The sequence below is a fragment of the Macaca fascicularis genome, chromosome 11, assembly GCF_037993035.2.
Source record: "Macaca fascicularis isolate 582-1 chromosome 11, T2T-MFA8v1.1".
Taxonomy (NCBI): Eukaryota; Metazoa; Chordata; class Mammalia; order Primates; family Cercopithecidae; genus Macaca; species Macaca fascicularis.
The window spans coordinates 31,133,539-31,153,414 of NC_088385.1; the positions used below are offsets into that span (position 1 = coordinate 31,133,539).

General features: G+C 33.2%; 1 protein-coding gene across 30 annotated transcripts in view; it reads left to right on the top strand.

The window, feature by feature from the left end:
• CCDC91 (coiled-coil domain containing 91) overlaps positions 1–19,876 on the top strand; it is a 373,101-nt gene that overhangs the window by 183,984 nt on the left and 169,241 nt on the right. For 25 of the 30 annotated variants that reach the window (XM_005570456.5, XM_065523945.1, XM_065523942.1 and 22 more), the window contains one exon: positions 19,388–19,495. The exons of the other annotated variants lie outside the window; for them this stretch is intronic. In XM_005570456.5, coding sequence (XP_005570513.3) covers positions 19,388–19,495 — 108 coding nt within the window. The remainder of the gene's footprint in view (positions 1–19,387; positions 19,496–19,876) is intronic. 30 annotated transcript variants of the gene reach the window in all.

The window sequence follows — 19,876 nt, forward strand, 5'->3', positions numbered from 1 at the left end:
GAAAAGGGAAGCAGCATCCAATTATGCTGTCATTTAAAATTACCCTTATAATTATGGCTCCCTCCATACCAGTGGGTTCTGCATCCATGAATTGAACATTGTATTCACTAGATGAGAAATCCGTGGATATAGAGGGCCAAATTTTTGTATCTACAGGTTTCACAGGGCCAGGGGCTTGAACAATCTCAGATTTTCGTATCCTTAGTGGTCCTGGAATCAGTCCCTTTAGATATCAAGTGGCATCACTACCTTTACTGGCATGCTTTGTTTTTTCACATAGATCAAATTATTATCTGGAGCTGCTTGCATTAGTGTGAAGAACTTCCTTTAGTATTTATTTTCTTCTTCAAATTTTATGGTTTTAAGTCTTAGATTAAATCTTTAATTCATCTTGAGTTGATTTTTGTGTATGGTGAGAAATAGAAATCCAGTTTTATTCTTCTACATGTGAATATCCAGTTTTCCCAGCACCATTTATTGAATAGGGTGTCATTTCCTCAATTTATGTTTTTGTGTGCTGTATTGAAGATCTGTTGGCTGTAAGCATTTGGCTTTTTTTCTGGGTTCTCTATTCTGTTACATTGGTCTAGGTGTCTAATTTTATACCAGTATGATACTGTTTTGGTTACTATAGCTTTGTAGTATAATTTGAAATTGGATAAATATGCTTCCAGGTGGGTTCTTTTTGCTTAGGATTGCTTATTTGGGCTTTTTTATTCCATATGAATTTTAAGATTATTTTTTCTATTTTGTGAACAATTATGTTGGTATTTTGAAATTAATTTCATTGTATCTGTAGATTGCTTTGGGCAGTGTGGTCATTTTAATGATATTGATCCTTCCAGTCCATGATTATGAGATGTATTCTCAGTTATTTGTGTCATCAATGCTTTCTTTTTGGTTTTAGCAGCGTTTTGTAGTTCTCCTTGTACAGATCTTTCACCTACCTGGTTACATATATTCCTGGGTATTTTAATTTTTTTTTTGTAGCTATTGTAAATGGGATTACGTTTTTTTATTTCATTCTCACCTTGGTTGTCATTGGAGCTACTGATGTGTGTACATTGATTTTGTAACCTGAGACTTTACATTTATCAAATCTAGGATTTTTTTTAGAGGAGTCTTTAGGGTTTTCTAGGTATGCAGTCATGTCATTGGCAAATAGAGATAGTTCAAATTCCTGTTTTCCAATTTAGATGCCCTTTATTTCTTTCTCTTGTCTGATTGCTCTGGGTAGGACTTCCAGTACTGTGTCATCTCATTGCCTTCTACATATGAGAAGTAAGCTGTTAATCTTTTTCAGATTCTCTTATATACTAGTTATTTTTATCCTGTTTTCAAATTGTCTGTTTTTCACTTTAGTATTTTGACTATGATGTTTCTGGGTGTGTGTCTTTTCATTTATTCTACATGGAAGTCATTGAGCCTTTTATATGTATAGATTGTTTTTCATCAATTTTGGGAAGTTTTCAGCTATTCATATTTTTTCTCCTACTTCTCTTTTCTCATGTGTTACTTTCATTATGTATGTATTAGTTTTCTTAATGGGATCTCACATGATTTTTAGGCTCTAGTCATTTTCATTATCCGTTCTCTGTTCTTCAGATTGTATGATCTTTATCAGTAGTTCTTAAGGCTTACTGATTCTTTCTTCTCGTAACTGACATCTATTAATACAACTTTCTATACATTTTTCTGAATAAATGCTTCTCAGTTTGTTGTAAGACCTTTGATCAATTTCCAGAGACTGAATGATTGCTTTGCCAATTTGCCGTGTCACATGATTTGGCTATGTCCCCTTCCAAATCTCATCTTGAATTGTAGTCCCCATAATCCCCACATGTCATGGGAGGGACTCAATGGGAAGTGATTGGATCATGGCGCAGTTTCCCCCATGCTGTCCTGGTAATAGTGAGTGAGTTCTCATAAGATCTAATGCTTTTATAAGTGTCTGACACGTCCCATGTTTGGACTTCTCCGCCCCACCTCCCGATGAAGAAGGTGCATTGCTTGCCCTTCACCTTCTGCCATGATTGTAAGTTTCCTGAGGCCTTCCCAGCTATGCAGAACTGTGAATCAATTAAACCTCTTTTCTTGATAAATTACCCAGTCTTGGGTATTTCCTTCTAGCAATGTGAGAATGAACTAATACACTCTGCTTAACAGATGACATTCTGGAGTAGAGGTTCCCCCCACCACACCCCACCAGCTCCTTATATTGCCATTCCAGAAGTTCCACCCCCCTTTCTTATTTTTTTAATCCAAATTAAAATGGTGGTTACTTTGTTACAAATATTCTTTATTTCAAAAATGATTATTCTGAGGTCAGTATCATGAAAGACTCATGACATTCTCTTTATTCTCAGTGCATTGACGAAAGTTATGGGTTTGTTTATGTCATCTTTCATATTGGATCACCTCAACCCATGGATCTTTGCTGATTTCTTTTTCCGATTCTTTTTTTAAAATGTAGGACTGTTCTTTTGCGTGAATAATTTGAGATTACACATTTCATGAATGTTAGAATATATTTTGGGTTTATCATTTTAAAAATTGCTTTTGCTTCAAATATTAATTTAAACCTTAATAAAGTGCCGTATTTATTTTTTTCATGGATAATCAGATAAAACAATATCCTAAAGCACATTTTTGTTAGCAATATCTTATGTACCTAACACCATTTAAATGAAATAGCACTTTTTAAAGCTCCCAAATCATGTGATCAGCAGTTTCTAATTTAAAAATAACCATAAGTTATGATAGGACTTACACTTTTCACAAATAATTGAAAATTCAGATTCACCTAGAAATAGTCCTATATTTAAGAGATTAGCTGACCTCATCCAATTGGAATTTACTTATTTTGAGTATGTAACTCTATGTTCATACACCTTTAAATCATCTATTCCAGGAGCTGGTTAAAGAAAATCTGTAACTCAATCCCATGTTTAAACAAATTTAAAACCTAAAGTTATTATGTTTTATTGGGCCTAATATTCTTATTCTGTCTTTAGTGATTTTATATAATAATTTATAGACCTTAATTCTGTGATTTCGTGAAGAAATGTTACATGCCTACCAGAATTTATACTTTGAGACTGCTAAGTACTTCTATTAGTAGAGCTGATTAAGAGCTTAGATTTTCAAATTCAGACAGACCTGGATCAGAGCCCCACTTCTGCTATTTACTAACATTTTGACCTTGGGCAGTTGTTTTAAAAAACTGTTTTAGTTTCTTCTTCAGTAACTGATGGAATAAACTATGGAACCTATTCATAAGAGTGTTGTGGGGATGCAGTGAGAACAATGAATATTGCATGGCTAATAGTTAAGCTCTTAATAAATATTAGCTGTTATCATTATCATTCCTATATGTAACATATCAGACTTTTTTAGCGTAGCAATTGCAATACTTTTTCATTATCTCATAGCTGATTATTAGTTGGTTGTCTTCGTACAGATTCTTATTTCAGTCTTCTTAGAAATATCCACTTCAGAGTAAAAGATTGTGGCCCACCTCTTCACCTTCTTGGGCTCAGTTAAAGGCAGCATTCTTTTGTTGACTTAGAAAATAAATAGATTGTTGCAGATTGATGAAAAGGACATGTGAAATTTTGTTGAAGTACAAAAGAAAACAAACGTAAAACTAACCTAATGTGCCTCATATGCCAAATTTTCCCATAATGTTTACTTAGTTTTGTTTATTTTTTTATCTTATGTCATGATTTCAAAAATCTTTTATTCTGATAATTAACGGCAGTAAAGTTGACGTACATCTTGGAAGACTTTACATAGGCACATGCCACATCTAAGATTGTTTACCACAAGCAACATAAGAATTTTCCTTTACTTATTTAATTGGGCTTTTGTCTTGAACTTGTCATTCTCTAATATATGCACTGGCTAAGCCTTCATGAGTTCTTAATGTCTGTGGTTTTCTTCATCAAAGATGACTATTTATCTGTTATGCAGAATGTCATATTTTTGAGATAATGAGGAATTGTATTCGCATGATCCTTTTTTGTTTTAAGATCCACTCAACAGTTGTGATTGATCAGGTTACTTTAATCCTTTGGTTCTCAGCTTCTGCAGTGCATAGTAAATTATTTGTGTTGCCTTTTAAAAGTGTATATGCCAAGGAGTTTTCTTTCCTGGAAATTCCGAATCTGCAGGTGTAGGTAGGGGCTAGATATTCATCGAGTTTTTCTTTTTTAAAAAAAGTCTATTAAGTTATTCTGCTGCCCCATGGGAATTATTAAACATTGGCCTATCTTTTTACATTTGTTGGTGAATCTATTCTATTTTCTTTCAGCCATTATCATTTTTCTAATTTTATTATCTAATTAATAATGAGTCTCTTAAGGTTTTGTGGGTGGGTGTGCATACATGTATTTGCTTATATTGTGTCCCATTGAAATTACTGAGAAATTTTTCCACATAAGAAAGATGAATGAAGCAAACCCTAACAGAAACAAAGTGAGTGTACGATAGACTGCTGTTTTTAATAGTTAAGAAAAAAGTGAGTTTTAGCTGTAACTAAGAAACAAAAACTTGTTCTTAATCAAGATTTAAAAAAACAAAAACTTATTCCTTGTTTTCCTTGATGTGGTATAAGTGATCACAGTAAGAAAGGAATTCTTTATAGTGGAGGATTGGTATAATAGCACAGAGGAACTATCAAAGAAAGTCATACATGGAAAAAATACAGGCATATTTGCTAAAATAGATGTAACTTTATAGCTTGAGGAATACGATGCCTTGTCTTTTTAAAGAGAAAGTGTCTTTTTGCATAGAGGTGTTTGCTGCTTGTTTTCTTTTCAGAACTTTCTCCGTGTACATCTATTCAGTTAATAAAGTAGATATTAGTGCTTGAGGTAAAGTCATTTCAAATGTTAACTCATTCTCAAAATTACTATTCTTTGCATCCTAAATAACATTTGGGAAGAATTTTCCAAAGGAAGTGTTTAGTTGATGCAATCAGTGTGTTAAAATTCAAAGCTGTAATTCCTGCTAACATGGTATAATAGTGAGTGGAAAGCACTCAAGAAATTAAGTTCAACGTGTTTTTATCTGACTTTGAGCTCAGTTCATTAAAAATTCCAACTTGATGTAAATAAGATGTGAACATTTAGGTTAAAATTTTTGTTTTGCTACTGTGTAAGGAATCTCTTTCAAGGCAATGACAGCTACCTCCTCTCTTCCCCCTACTTTTTTTTTTTTTTCTTTAACATGGTGTTTACTTAAAAATAGATCAGTTAGAAAAGGGGCTTTCCCTTTTGAAACTCTCATATAGGGAAGGTTTTAAAATTTTATTCTGTAGTGATTTTTACAGGTTGTTTTTGTGGTTCTGGCTTACCTTGTTTATTTTTGATGTTATACTCCGTGTTTTTGTTTTTTAACTTAAAGGATTTAGACATTTCACAAATTATAACAGAGAGGAAAAGTGTTGAAACGTTATTGAATTTTGATGTAGTTGACAGATTGACAAGAATGCTAAGTAGAAAAATAGTCTGAAAAAGGCAAAAAATAAAATGTAGTTTGTTTTAATATTTTATGCACACATCAGATAAATTATAACTTTACTGATTTAAAGGTGTATTTATGTTTCTTGACCCATCTGTGGGTGCCTACACTAAATATTGTCTGTATTGTTTTTGGTCATGTGAAAATTAGTTACTGATTATTACATTCATTTTGAAGCCAGAAGGGTTTATTTTTTAATTTTTTTATATAATCTTCTCAAACTCTAGTATTTTTATATAATCTTCTCAAACTCTGGTATTTTGTTTGCATGCATTTGGCCAAGCAGAATACATTTTAAAAACTTATCCTTATAAGTACCTATACATTTCATGATATTGCCACTACAGCTAGACATACTGACACACGAACTCATTTTGCTTTTGCAGCCTTTGTTTCTGAAGCTTGACTAAGTTGGTGATCTTTAGTTCTGTGTATTATATTCTAGATGGCAAAAAACAGTCAACACTGGGCACTTAAATAGTACTTATAAATACTTTACCATCTTAACGAGAAAGTAAGGAATGAGGAGATTGTTTTCGAAAGCCTTAGATGATTTTATGAAGAGAATTTCCTGATATTTTTCTCTTCCTCTTATATTTAAATATTAGGGTATTGAATCAGGTATAATGAAGTTTTAACTTATTAGGAACATGAAGTTTCTGCTACTTAGAGTGAAAAATCATGCAAAATTGCTACATACACTTTAGTAGCTCTAAAATCATTGTGGTGAGAATTCTTAGTATACTAATTTCCTATGTTAACCAAAGTGTGTTTTGTTGAGAGTTTTGGTCTTTTGTGCATTTTCTGAAAAGGTCAGATATACCCTAAATACTTTTGGTAAGGATTGCTTTGAATTTTAGCAATGTAAAATATGTCACATGCCAGCTTGAGTATCACATGACTGCTGTATTCTTATTTTTCAAAAGCATCCACTTGCTAGCATTTTATTTGAACTCTTGAATTGTTTGTACTGTTTTATAAAGGAGAACATATTACATTTAGGAGACCAATATTTTCCCAGGGTGTAGAGTTACTTGTATTGTATAAAGTTCTTTTCCAAGGAGAGAGAAACAATTTTGTTTTCTCTTCTTTTGATATTTTCCCTTGATTAGATATTGCTAAGTTTTTGCTCAAAGAGAGGAAAGTAAAAATTAAGATATATGAGACCTGACAGCATATCTTTATTTGAATTCCACCATTTTCTTAATCCAAAGGTATAAAATAAATTTATAGTTTTAGTTATTTGATTGAATAAGGATTCTCATAAATTCCAGCTTTTATCATATGATCAGATTTTTCCTGGACAAATAAAGATGTTCGCTATTGCCAATAGAGTTTGGCCTAATAGCATGCTAGCTAGATACTAGTGATTGGTTTGGAACTAAGGACTTGGCTTGTCCTTTCTTATCCCTCCCACCAACTTAACCTCAGTGGAGGACTGAGAAAGATTTGGTAGTTGAGAATACTTCTGTGTGCCTCTGTGTTTCCTGGGCTTAGCCAGAATTTTGCATGCAAGGCTATTCTTGTGGTTTTTCTAGGCAGGCCAAAACCAAAAGGTATTGGAAACCTTGCCAGAAAACTCACTCTAATATAGATTTAAAGATTGCCTTTGTATTGTGACTGGTCCATTAGCTGATAGTCAAAGGAATGAAGAGGAATACTTCATTCTATTTTAGGAATAACAATTTCAAGTTTCTGCTGTGTAGCAGACCTTTAAAAATAATTCCAAAGATAAAAAACCTTAAGATGTGTAGAGTTTACATAAAAACCCTAGAAGAAAACCTAGGAAATACCATTCAGGTATTGGTATGGGCAAGGACTTCATAACTAAAACACCAAAAGCAATGGCAACAAAAGCCAAAATAGACAAATGGGATCTAATTAAACTAAAGAGCTTTTGCATGGCAAAAGAAACTACCATCACAGTGAACAGGCAACCTGTGGAATGGGAGAAAATTTTTGCAATGTACCCGTCTGACAAAGGGCTAATATCCGGAATCTACAAAGAACTCAAACAAATTTACAAAAAACCAAAAAACAGAAAACAACCCCATCAAAAAGTGGGTGAAGGATATAAACAGACACTTCTCAAAAGAAGACATCTATGCAACCAACAGATGCATGAAAAAATGCTCATCATCAGTGGTCATCAGAGAAATGCAAATCAAAACCACAATGAGATACCATCTTACGACAGTTAGAATGGCAATCATTAAAAAGTCAGGAAACAACAGATGCTGGAGAGGATGTGGAGAAATAGGAATGCTTTTACACTGTTGGTGGGAGTGTAAATTAATTCAACCATTGTGGAAGACAGTGTGGTGATTTCTCAAGGATCTAGAGCTAGAAATACCATTTGACCCAGCCATCCCATTACTGGATATATACAAAGGATTATAAATCATTCTCCTCTAAAGACACATGCACACATATGTTTATTACAGCACCATTCACAATAGCAAAGACTTGGACCAACCCAAATGTCCATCAATGATAGACTGGATTAAGAAAATGTGGCACATATATACCATGGAATACTATGCAGCCCTAAAAAAGATGAGTTCATGTCCTTTGCAGGGACATAGATGAAACTGGAAACCGTCATTCTCAGCAAACTATCACAAGGACAGCAAACACCACATGTTGTCACTCATAGGTGGGAACTGAACAATGAGAACACTTGGACACAGGGCAGGGAACATCACACACCAGGGCCTGTTGGGGGCTGGAGGCTAGGGGAGAGATAGCATTAGGAGAAATACCTAATGTAACTGACAAGTTGATGGGTGCAGCTCCAACATGGCACATGTATAACTATGTATCAAACCTACATGTTGTGGAAATGTACCCTAGAACTTAGTTGTTTTTAGACGTGAGAACTGCCTTTTCCCTCAATTATTTTTCACCTACTAAAATGAACTTTTCTTTATTCTACATCAGGTTAATATTTGTGACTAATGTTGCTCAGATCTGAATGTTGTAGCAATGTCAGTCTCATTCTATAAAAATATTGATTAATTACAGATTTCTGCTCATTATCATAAAAAATTTAGGCTACTGTATCATTAGTATCTTCCAAGGTCCATAATGAGATTATTTATTCATTTTGACCTGATTGAGATTTGACCTGTTCTGATGCAGTTGAAAGTTTTTTTTGAATCTATTTCTAAGCTTGTTCAACAGGGTTCTATCTCCAACAATAATGCTGGAGGACTGATTATACAGTAGCATTTGTAAAGGGCATATTTCTTTAAACAATTTTAATCAACATGATATATCAATTATTTAGTTTTTAATCTTCTAATGAACTGAATTATCAGTAAAATCTATCTAGATTCAAGCATTTTCAATATTAGAGAAAAACACTACCTAATTATACTGTAGGAAAATACATATTTGTGTGCTACAGATTTATTTTTATTTATTAGCCACCAATATTTCCATTTGCAAAAGGCCACACACTATAGTTGTTACAGGCAAGGGAGATAAACTGATGAAATTGAGACATGCTTACGCTCATTAAATTTTCTAAGTCCAAATAAGGGTATGTACACAAAAACTATTTGTAAAGATGTTGGTCTATAAAAGTTTACTTTTGATTTTTACATTTCTTTCTGATTTGAATAGGTATTGAGAATGGAAAATTTTTTATTCTGAACTATAAAACAGACTGAAAAGAAAAGCAGAGATGTAATAATTAATGTGAGGGAGAATAGCATTTTAACATGTCTGTTTTGTTTCTGATTGCAATCTAATATTAAAGTGGAGGTTTTGATTTTAATCCCTACATTCTAGGTAATCAACTTTGGGAAACTTGATTTATGAGAATATTGATTTTATACCAAGGGTAAATTATTAGGGGATATAATAATTTGCCTTATCAAAGTATCATATTTTTGTCATGGTAACATATGCACTGAATTCAAAATTCAAAAGATATAGAACTATGTATTATAAAAATTAATTTTGCTCCTATTGGTGTTTTGGCATCTCTCTTTTTCCTTTATCTTTTCCAGAGATGGGATAATATGCATAAAATTGTCACATTTCTGATTTTTGATAATTTGACTGTCAAATTGCTTTATAGCAATCAGAGAGGAATTCTATTTGAGAAATAATCCATAGTCTGATTTAGTTCATTTTACTCAGATCATCAAATTCAAAGGTTACTGTATTTTGTTGTTTTAGTAGGATATTCATGTAGCCAATTTTTTTGGTAATTTTGTAACAACCCAGTCTGAGCTGTTGTTAAATCAGCAAGCACTACTTGGTGCCATTTTATGATAGTGAGGTATTTCCATATCGGTTACAATAGTAATAATTCCCCTGAGCCACTTGGATCACTTTGTCCCTTCCTCTGAGGCTTCTTCTCAACTCACAATCAAGCTAGAGCTTGGAACTGCTGGGGACCTCTGGCCCTGTATCTCTTCTGGGGATGACATCTCTTCTAATTTTTTGATGCCCAAACTAATGGATTTTAAACAGTTTTATTAACCCTTAATGTAATCACATCTGTCATGTACTAGTGATAACTTTAAACTGAGATAGAACTAATAGAAGCATTTATACTTGTTATCTAAGTTCACAAACTCATTCTCTTAGTCTCAAAATCTAGTCTGACTCAAAATTTAGTCTTAACATGTTTGCTGTAATAAAATTGATTTAAATCAAACCTCCAATCTCTTTCTTGATGGCTTTTCAGTATGAGGAAAAGTTCTAATCTTTGAGATCTATATTTTATGAATGGAACTGAATTAATTTGGAGGAAAATACTAATTTTAAAATATTTATAATATTAAATTTTAAAAAAATTATTTTAATCGTCATAAACCTAGTAATTAAAACAATAATGTTGATCCTAGGTTGAATTCACAGAATATGAATTTCCTATGTCATAAAAAGTAGGTAATTTAACTCTCAAACAACAAACTGTTAGAATACAGGATTTCACCATTAATGTGTAAAAAAAAAGTTAAGTGTCATAATTTGTCTGAATGCCTTCATCACTGGCAGAGAAGAAACTCTTCTTCTCCTTATATATGAGATGAAATGAGGAATCTGATACATAGAGAAACATGGTGCCTTGATGGACATGTAACCAGCAGAAGAAGAGTTGTAAATAAAAGCCACATCATTTAAGGCTTGATTCAGGGATCCCTTCAAAAGAGTGTATACCGCCTCCTTGCAAAGTTAATTCATATGTATTTAAAACAAATATTTTAGACATCTAGATGAGTTTATTTCTTCCCATGATCAGTGATTTTATATTTCAGAAAATGAGATGCGTAGACCTTTACTGTATTAATACCTAGGTGCTCTACTTAATTGTATGAATGATTATGAAGAGGTTATTTCGGTCAGAATTCTTTTTTTCTTTTCCTTTTTTTTTTTTTTTTTTTTTTTTTAACTGCAACTGTAGCTCTTATTCAAGTCACAAGGAATAATGTGGCATCTGAGGGAGAGGGATATCCATATGGCAGCCTTTCAGAAGGTTAAAGTAGCTGGAAGGCAGACATGCAGAGTCTCTGTGCTGTACTTAATTTTAGAAACTTCTTAATTTTAATGTGTTGTCCATGGCACAAAAGAAATTTTCACTGGGAGACTTTTGTGGTGTTTGAGGTAACAACTCTTATGTTACTAGATTCCCTTAACAACGAGGCCAACAGGAATGATTCCCTGTGTCCTGAAGATTTTCTTTGGCTTTCACAGCCTCCAAGGCACTTTATAACATGGCTAGACTGTATTCAATTTTCATGTTAGATCTACACCCATAAGTTAACATTTTCCTTTTTGAATTGTATACGACTACTGCACTAATTCAAATACACAGAAAAATCTGAGATTCATTGCAATTCCATATGCTTCAGATCTGTAACAGGATAAATTTTCAGCAGCCTCAACTTGACCTTGCTACTTCTCTTCCTTTTTTAAATTAAGGGAAAAGGAAGGGAGAACTTGTTTCTTAATTCAGTTTTTCCAAAATTTTAGGTAATAGTTTCCATCGCTATCACTCTTCAGACAACGGTAATTTACTCTTGAGAAACATGTACCTTTATTCTTCCCAAAGGTTGAGTTCACAGAGTCTGAATGTTGCCTAACTTCTGCCAGGCTGGGCCACAGGAGACCATGACCCTGGACTTGAATTTGGATCCAGATTGAGTAAATGCAATTTTTAAATCTAAATTGAAGTGTTTGTACTAGAGAATTACAAAGAATTTTACATTGAACTTTTAGATCACCTTTTGATGATAAATTTTACTCATATTATTTCTTTTATATTCCAAGAAAATTTTCTGAAATATCTAAATACTGTTTTCAGAGATGCCTAATGTTTCTCCTCTAATACAACCATGTACCTCAGAGATTATTGGCTCAGTGATCTGAAGCTCTTTTAAAATACATGGATATGCGTGTATTTGTGTGTATGCATGAATTAAATCAAGCTCTCAGTTTATTCTCCTGAATTATAAGCAAACAAAGCTATAGATTGAAGTTTTAGACCTCCAAATTGGCTAAAGATGTGTTCAATTAAGCCAAGAGCCATTGGGGATTAAGACAAGTTGGTAACCAAGAGCAGCATTCAGAGCCAAATCTAGTCATTTGCCATCATTTGGATACTATTTCTTCGTTTTCATAGTCTTTTTTTTTTTTTTTTTTTTTTTACCGGTCTCTTCATCATAAAATGGAGAATGTAAGTATTGTAGAAGAAATGTATATTAATAGACAAAGTGTCCAGATGAAGTTAAAGTAATTATTACTTCATAGATGTACTTGCAGTAAGTATATAATTGCTACTGATAGTAAGTATATTTATAGTACTGCTTGTAAGGACATGTAAAAACATAAACTCTTGTAGTTCTTATTAGGATTAACTCTTTCACTACCAGAGAGAATAATTGCATTATCTTTAATTCTAAGCATATACAAAAAATTCATGCATGGTGCATGAATTATTAGTTTCTAACTTCCATGCATATGTGTAGCCCACAAAAATCAATGCTACATATTTTCATTCTTATACATTGTCCATTAATGGAGAAAATTTTAATAGCATTTGAGTGTCTTTGGTATTTTTCCAGTACCTAGAACAGTGTTTAGGAAAATATTTATTGACTAAATGAATAATAAATGAATAGTTGAGTGATAAAAATGAAATAGCTGCTTAGTTCACGAAAAGAGAAATCTGCTTTACTGGGCTAGAAAAGCTAAGACAAATGGAAACAAAGGGGTAGAACTGATTTTTTTGTGTGCCACTGTGTCTTTTCATGTGATTTTGGGCACATTTATTAACCACAGTGTCTGTCTTCATTTGTAAGGCAGATATATAAAGTTCATGGAGGAAAAAGAGATGAATGGTTCTGTAAAACGACTGAGATTCATCATTTTTACAAATGCACCTCAGTCAAGTAGGCTCTCTTTTTGAATAATAAACTTATGATTTGTTTGCAATTTTGAGGGAATATTATAAGACATGCTCACAATTTAATATCCTTACAAAACTTGAAGTAATATTTTGATGAAAAAAAGGACTTGTGCCAGAAAAAAACCATGAAAATATCTCTTTGTAGCATTAGCTTATTCATTTGGCAGATACCTTTCAGTTTTGCTCATATTATTTTTAGTTAAAAATGAGAAAACAGAAGAAGTAATAGAAATAAATTTTTTAAAAGATAGAAAAAATAGATGTTTAAATAATAATTTGTGATATTTTTCCAAGAAAGGCAAAATTGTTGTTGATTTCAGATGATACTTTATGATTATTTTGTATATACTACTGTCCTCAATAAGCTAAACTAAGTGTATAATTACAGGTATAATCAACATAAAAGTTTTAATAATTTCTGGATGAAGGGACAAATAACCAGGCTTGCCTAAATCATGATTAATTTAGTTACTCAATGTATTTGTTATATATCTTCTATGTGTCAGGCACTGTTGTAGGTAGGTGCATTGGGTATATCAGTGAGTTAAACACAGATTCCTATTCTCTTAGGTTGTAAATTCTAGTTGATAGATTATATTTGTTGTACATTTTTCTTCCGGCTTGCACTATATCTTTATATTATTCTCCATTTGTAAAGTATGACTTAATGGGTTGTTAGATAAGATTATTTTGTGACTTTCAATATAATCTAATTATTGTTGCTTACAATTATCTATGTAGGATTCCTTTATGGTCACATAATCAGTACAAAGATGATATTAATATTTTGAAGACCTTGTTCCTTAGACACATCTGCTTTGCAAATCTGGACAATCATTTAATTTGATGAGGCTGGAATCAGATCCGTAACAATGGGGCTATATCAAGGGAGGAGAAATCTGTGGATTTGTTGTGACAATGGACTGTAGTCTGGGTTGCAGTAGTCTACTTTGGCTATACTTATATCATTCAAATTCCAGCATGCAATCAGTTCCACTAAAGAAATACACATCTAATTCTCACGTGTATTAACAGTTGGGGTGGTGTGGCATGGTTTTTGACTTAATATCTTTGTTTTCTATGTGTTTATAACATACTTTTCCTTCCCAGAATTTATAGTCCTTCACACTATTTACTCACAATTGAGTCAGTGGAGTAAAAAGAATATTTCTTGTCTTAGATAATAACTTTAAAAATTGAGATCTCTAGTCGGTACCAAATGGACTTGGTAACAATTTTGGTGACTTGTGGTGGTAGTTATAATTTGAAGCTTAGTGAACTTTTTAATAAATATTGGTACTGTTGATAGTATATATTTATGTAATATCAGTTTTCACACAGGGATCATCACTTACCAAGTAACTATTACATGGGCTGGTTATGTACAAGGCAGTCTGTAAAAAGCTGTTCATGAAGTTATAGTTCCTGTATTAAGAGATCTAGAAATATTTTAACACTTTAAAATTTATTTTTTTCTTTTCTTTTGAGATGGAATCTTGCTCTTGTCACCCAGGCTGGAGGTCAACAGCATGATCTCAGCTCACTGTAACCTCCGCCTCCTGGGTTCAAGTGATTCTCCTGCCTCAGCCTCCTGAGTAGCTGGGATTACAGGTACACACCATGATGCCCTGCTGATTTTTGTATATTGTTAGTGGAGACAGGGTTTCATCATGTTGGTCAGGCTGGTCACGAATTGCTGACAGCGTGATCCGCCCGCCTCGGCCTCCCAAAGTACTGGGATTACAGGTGTGAGCCACTCTGCCCGGCCTAAAAATTATTCTTAAATTGTGATAGTTTTCCTTAAGCTTAGTGAATTAAATCCTCTTGGATAATACTATAAATCTCTGATAAAACTGTGGCTAAGATGTAAATATATTCAAAATCAACAAAACATTTTCTGCCCTTGATAGCATTCTTTTCAATATAGAGTATGTTGGTATGTATCTTGGCATTTCTATCTGTATATACTGTGAGAGTCTTAATGCTTTATGGGTGTTTAAATAGTTGAAAATAGATTAGAAATGAAATTATTCTTTCATATATCTTTTTTAAATGTTGTATAAGCTCAAGGAAGGCCTCTTTGTCTTGGGTATCTGTAGAGACAGTTATAGAAGAAGACAATAAGTCAGCAAATGTTAAGATTGTATTATGAGATATGAGAAACGTAAAGGAGTCTTTGTGTATTATGATACATTAAACTGGAAGATAAATATTCAGTTATATAATAATAGAGCAAGTTATAAAGGCATGTGGCTAGTATCAATGTGTATTTGTATATCCACAGTGCTTAATCTAGTAGTAGGGGCAGTTTTGGAAATTACCTTGTTTGCTTGGATTATAGCACTAGTCATCACAGTGTTGAGCAGTAGGACCAATGCTTAAACTCCTTGTTGTCATACAAGTTCTTTTAATACCTGACACCTGCCTTCTTGCCTAATCATTTAGCTCCACTCTTAACTCCAGCTTCGGTACTCCAGCTATTCTCAGTTTTGTTTTTAATTTTTTATTTCCGTAGGTTTTGGGAGGAACAAGTGATATTTGGTTACAAGAGTAAGTTCTTTAGTGGTGATTTGTGAGATTCTGGTGCATCCGTCACCTGAGCAGTATGCACTGAACCCAACTTGTAGACTTTTATCCCTCACCCCCTTCCTACCCTTTCCCCCAGGTCCCCAAAGTCCATTGTGTCATTGTTATGCCTTTGCAACCTCATAGCTTAGCTTCCACTTATAAGTGAGAACATACGATTTTTGGTTTTCCATTTCTGTGTTTCTTCACTTAGAACAATAGTCTTCAGTCCCATCGGGTTGTTGTGAATGCCATTAATTCATTCCTTTTTGTGGCTGAGCACTATTCTATCATATATTTATACCACAGTTTCTTTATCTACTTGCTGATTGATGGCCATTTGGACTGGTTCCACATTTTTGCAATGCGAATTGTTTTGCTATAAACATGTGTGTTCAAGTATCTTTTTCGTATAATGATTTCTTTTCCTCTGGGTGCATACCTGGTAGTGGTATTGCTGGATCAAATGATATTTCTACTTTTAGTTTTTTAAGGAATCTCCACACTGTTTTCTGTAGTGGTTGTACTAGTTTACATTTCCACCAGCAGTGTAAAAGTGTTCAATTTTCACTACATCCCTTCCAACATCTATTTTTTATTTTTTTAATTTTTTTGATTATGGCCATTCTCGCAGGAGTAAGGTGGTATTGCATTGTGGTTTTGATTTGCATTTTCCTGATCATTAGTGATGTTGAGCATTTTTTCATATGTTTCATTTGTATACCTTCTTTTGAGAATAGTCTATTCATGTCCTTAACCCACTTTTTGATGGGATTGTTTATTTTTTTCTTGCTAATGTAAGTCCTACCCAGAGCAATCAGACAATAGAAAGAAATAAAGGGCTTCCAAGTCGGTAAAGAGGAAGTCAAACTGTTGCTCTTTGCTGATGATATGATTGTATACCTAGTAAACTCTAAAGACTTCTCCAAAAAGCTCCTAGAACTGATAAATTAATTCATCAAAGTTTCAAGATTCAAAGTTAATGTACACAAATCAGTAGCTCTGCGATACACCAACAGCAACCAAACTGAGAATCAAATCAAGAACTCAACCCCTTTTAGAATAGCTACAAAAACAAAATACTTAGGAATATACCTAACCAAGGCGTCAAAAGACGTCTATAAGGAAAACTACAAAACACTGCTGAAAGAAATCATAGATGACACAAACAAATGGAAATACATCCCATGCTCATGGAAGGGTAGAATCAATATTGTGAAAATGACCATACTGCCAAAAGCAGTCTACAAATTCAACCCAATTTCCATCAAAATACTACCTTTGGAGAAAGCAAGCAAAAACATAAACTGGAGAAAGGACACCCTATTCAACAAATGGTGCTGGCATAATTGACAAGGCACATCTAGGAGATTGAAACTGAATCCTCATCTTGCACCTTATACAAAAATCAACTGAAGATGGATCAAGGACTTAAATCTAAGACCTGAAACTATAAAAATTCTAGAAGATAGCATTGAAGAAACCCTTCTAGGCATTGGCTTAGGCAAGGATTTCATGACTAAGAACCCAAAAGCAAATGCAGTAAAAACAAAGATAAATAGGCAGAACTTAATTAAACTAAGGAGCTTTTGCATGGCAAAAGGAACAGTCAGCAGAGTAAACAGACAACGCGCAGAGTGGGAGAAAATCTTCACCATATGATTCAAAGGACTAATATCCAGAATATACAAGGAACAGCTATTCTTATCTTTGAATGTCCTTTGTGTATAGTGGTGAGTATAACAGGTCACCAGGGTTGGGGCAACTTTCTTTCTCTGATAGGCATCCAGCATATACCTATAGTGTGTGATTATCAAGGGAATGATTGTCTTCAACTTCAGACTGAGCACAACGTGGAAGACTTTTGAAAAAATCATTATATACCTACCTTTGTGGGCCTTTTGTTGATCCATGGATTTAAATGACTGAATGGGGCTAAGATGAGACATTTGAAATATGTAGGAGACCAGTTACTCTTGCATAAATTTCCTTTATGCTGCCTTATCACATCTTTGGCTCTTATTTTACTCATTATCCTCCTTGCCATTTCAAGGAGAATGGGTATATGGTATACAAATCAATCCCTAGAGGAAGACTACCCTATTCAAATTGTGTTTCTTAATTATGGAGTGAGAATATTATTTTATTTTATTAACTCACCTGTCCTCCAAAGGATATAATATACTACAAATTGCAGTTGAATATTGAGTATTTAAATGTTGAATATTTAAAGTGTGGGATTATTTGGAACCATGGCAAATAGGGAAGTGAACACAGTTGTTTCTGTTAAGCAAAATGATTCTATAATATCCCAAGTCCCCAAATAGAATGTCATTTTTTTCTCTTTACCAAAGATGCTGTGATTATTCTAAGGAAATTTTTTATAATTATATTATTTTTTAACTTTTCTGAAATCCCAACAAATAGTATGTTTCCACACAGGTAAACTAGATTTATATCATCTAGTCACAGTTTAAAAGGATTAAGCTTTTGTGCCTTACATAAATTAATCATTGTGGAATCTTTGGAAGGCACTGTAAATCAAGGGCTAAAGCAATTCTAGTAAGCATTTTCCTTATATTTTGATAAAACTCAGAGCTTCATTTTCCTTTATTAATTTGCTACTAATTTTGCAGCTTCATAGTGACGAATACTGAATTGTAGGAGTAGTAGCATCATCAGAGTCTTACTTTTGCGCAAGAAAGTTAGTTATTTGAAAATTCGAGACTTATTTAGAAGTTTCACAAATATTTTTATCTCAGCTTTTAAAAATACATGCCTATTTATCCAGCATCTTATTGCATGGTGTTTTCAACCAAGTAAATCTATTTTCATAACAGAGATTAAGAGATTTGGCTGATTTTTTTTTTTCTTGGTGAATGTGCCAACGGTCTGTTTTCTATAAGATGTGTCTGTTTCAACTTATTATTTTGGTTATGAGTAGTTTATTATTTAAACAGACATTTAAAAATAGAATATTTGCTATAGTTCTTATAGAATGATTTAGAGTTTATAAATAGCATGAAAGATATTACTGAGAACTTGTTGATATAACATACAAAGCTAAACAGTGGGAAAGAAAAAAGATGATAATATTCTAAGCATCTCTAATAAGGAAGTGAGTGGGTGGAACATCATCAAATGCTGATTTGGTTTTCCTTGAAACAGCGGTAATATCTTTATATTTATCTGACTTGAGTTGCAGCATTTACAGTATCCAATTAAGTGTGCCCAGTCTCCCAAATTTTATTACTTTTTATGCGTACTGCCTTGAGACTCTGACTTACGTACTTTGACTTATACCTTTTCACATTAGGAGCGTGAACTTTCTGGGGGGGGGGGGGGCAGTTCTTTTATGTTTGAAGTTGCTCAAAGTTTCCATCTGCTTTTACTTGACTTGTGGTCTTGAAGATCATGCTTGGCCCATGGGATATTACAGTGTGCCGAGAGGATGTGGAGTTTTGTCAGCCAGTGAAATATGTCTGGATTTTTTTCCTTTTCTTTTTTTTTTTTTTTTTTCTTTTTTTCAGCAGCTTTCATACACTCTTCATCCTGTGTGGTCTTCACTGAACCAAATTTATATTTAACAGAACTACTCACCCTCTCTATCATCTTCTATGACTTGGCCTTTTTAAGGAGAAGATGTGTGGAAGGAATGTCTGAGCCAAAAAACTGTTATCTTGGCAATAGGAAAATGTAAAAGCAAAAGCTGAAAGTAATGTTATATATAAGTGTGCTTCAGTATTAACAAATACATATTTTGTAATTTAGGAGAATATCATATTACAGTATGTACAACTGTCAAAAATATTCTCTTGCCAACAGTAGATTCCAAGTTTTGTCTGTGATCCAAATGATTTTTTTGCTTGTTTTCAGGCACTACTGCAGTCTTCAGTTAAGCAACAAGTAGAAGCTATTGAAAAACAGTACATTTCTGCAATTGAGAAACAGGCACACAAGTGTGAGGAGTTGCTAAATGCTCAGGTAATAAAAGTGCACATCCATTATATATTTATACTTTTCTCCTGACTCTCTCCCCTGAGAGCTCTATAACTGTTTATTCAGTTCTATTCCATTTACTTTCCTTGGTGTATTTTGGAGAAAAAATATGCTTATGTAAACTCAAAGATTGAGAATTTTATGACAGACTCAAAATAGAACGAAAGACCCGAAATATATGGTTCTCCCCCACATTAATGATTATTCTTGTGTTAATTTATGGGTTATAATATATTCTCCAAATAACAGAAGCAAAGAGATATCCATGAATGCATTATGGCGAGTAAATGGTTTTTAGTGAGATAAGATTTATAAATAATACTTGAATTTTTAAATCACTTATGTATGTTTATGTTACCTTTCATT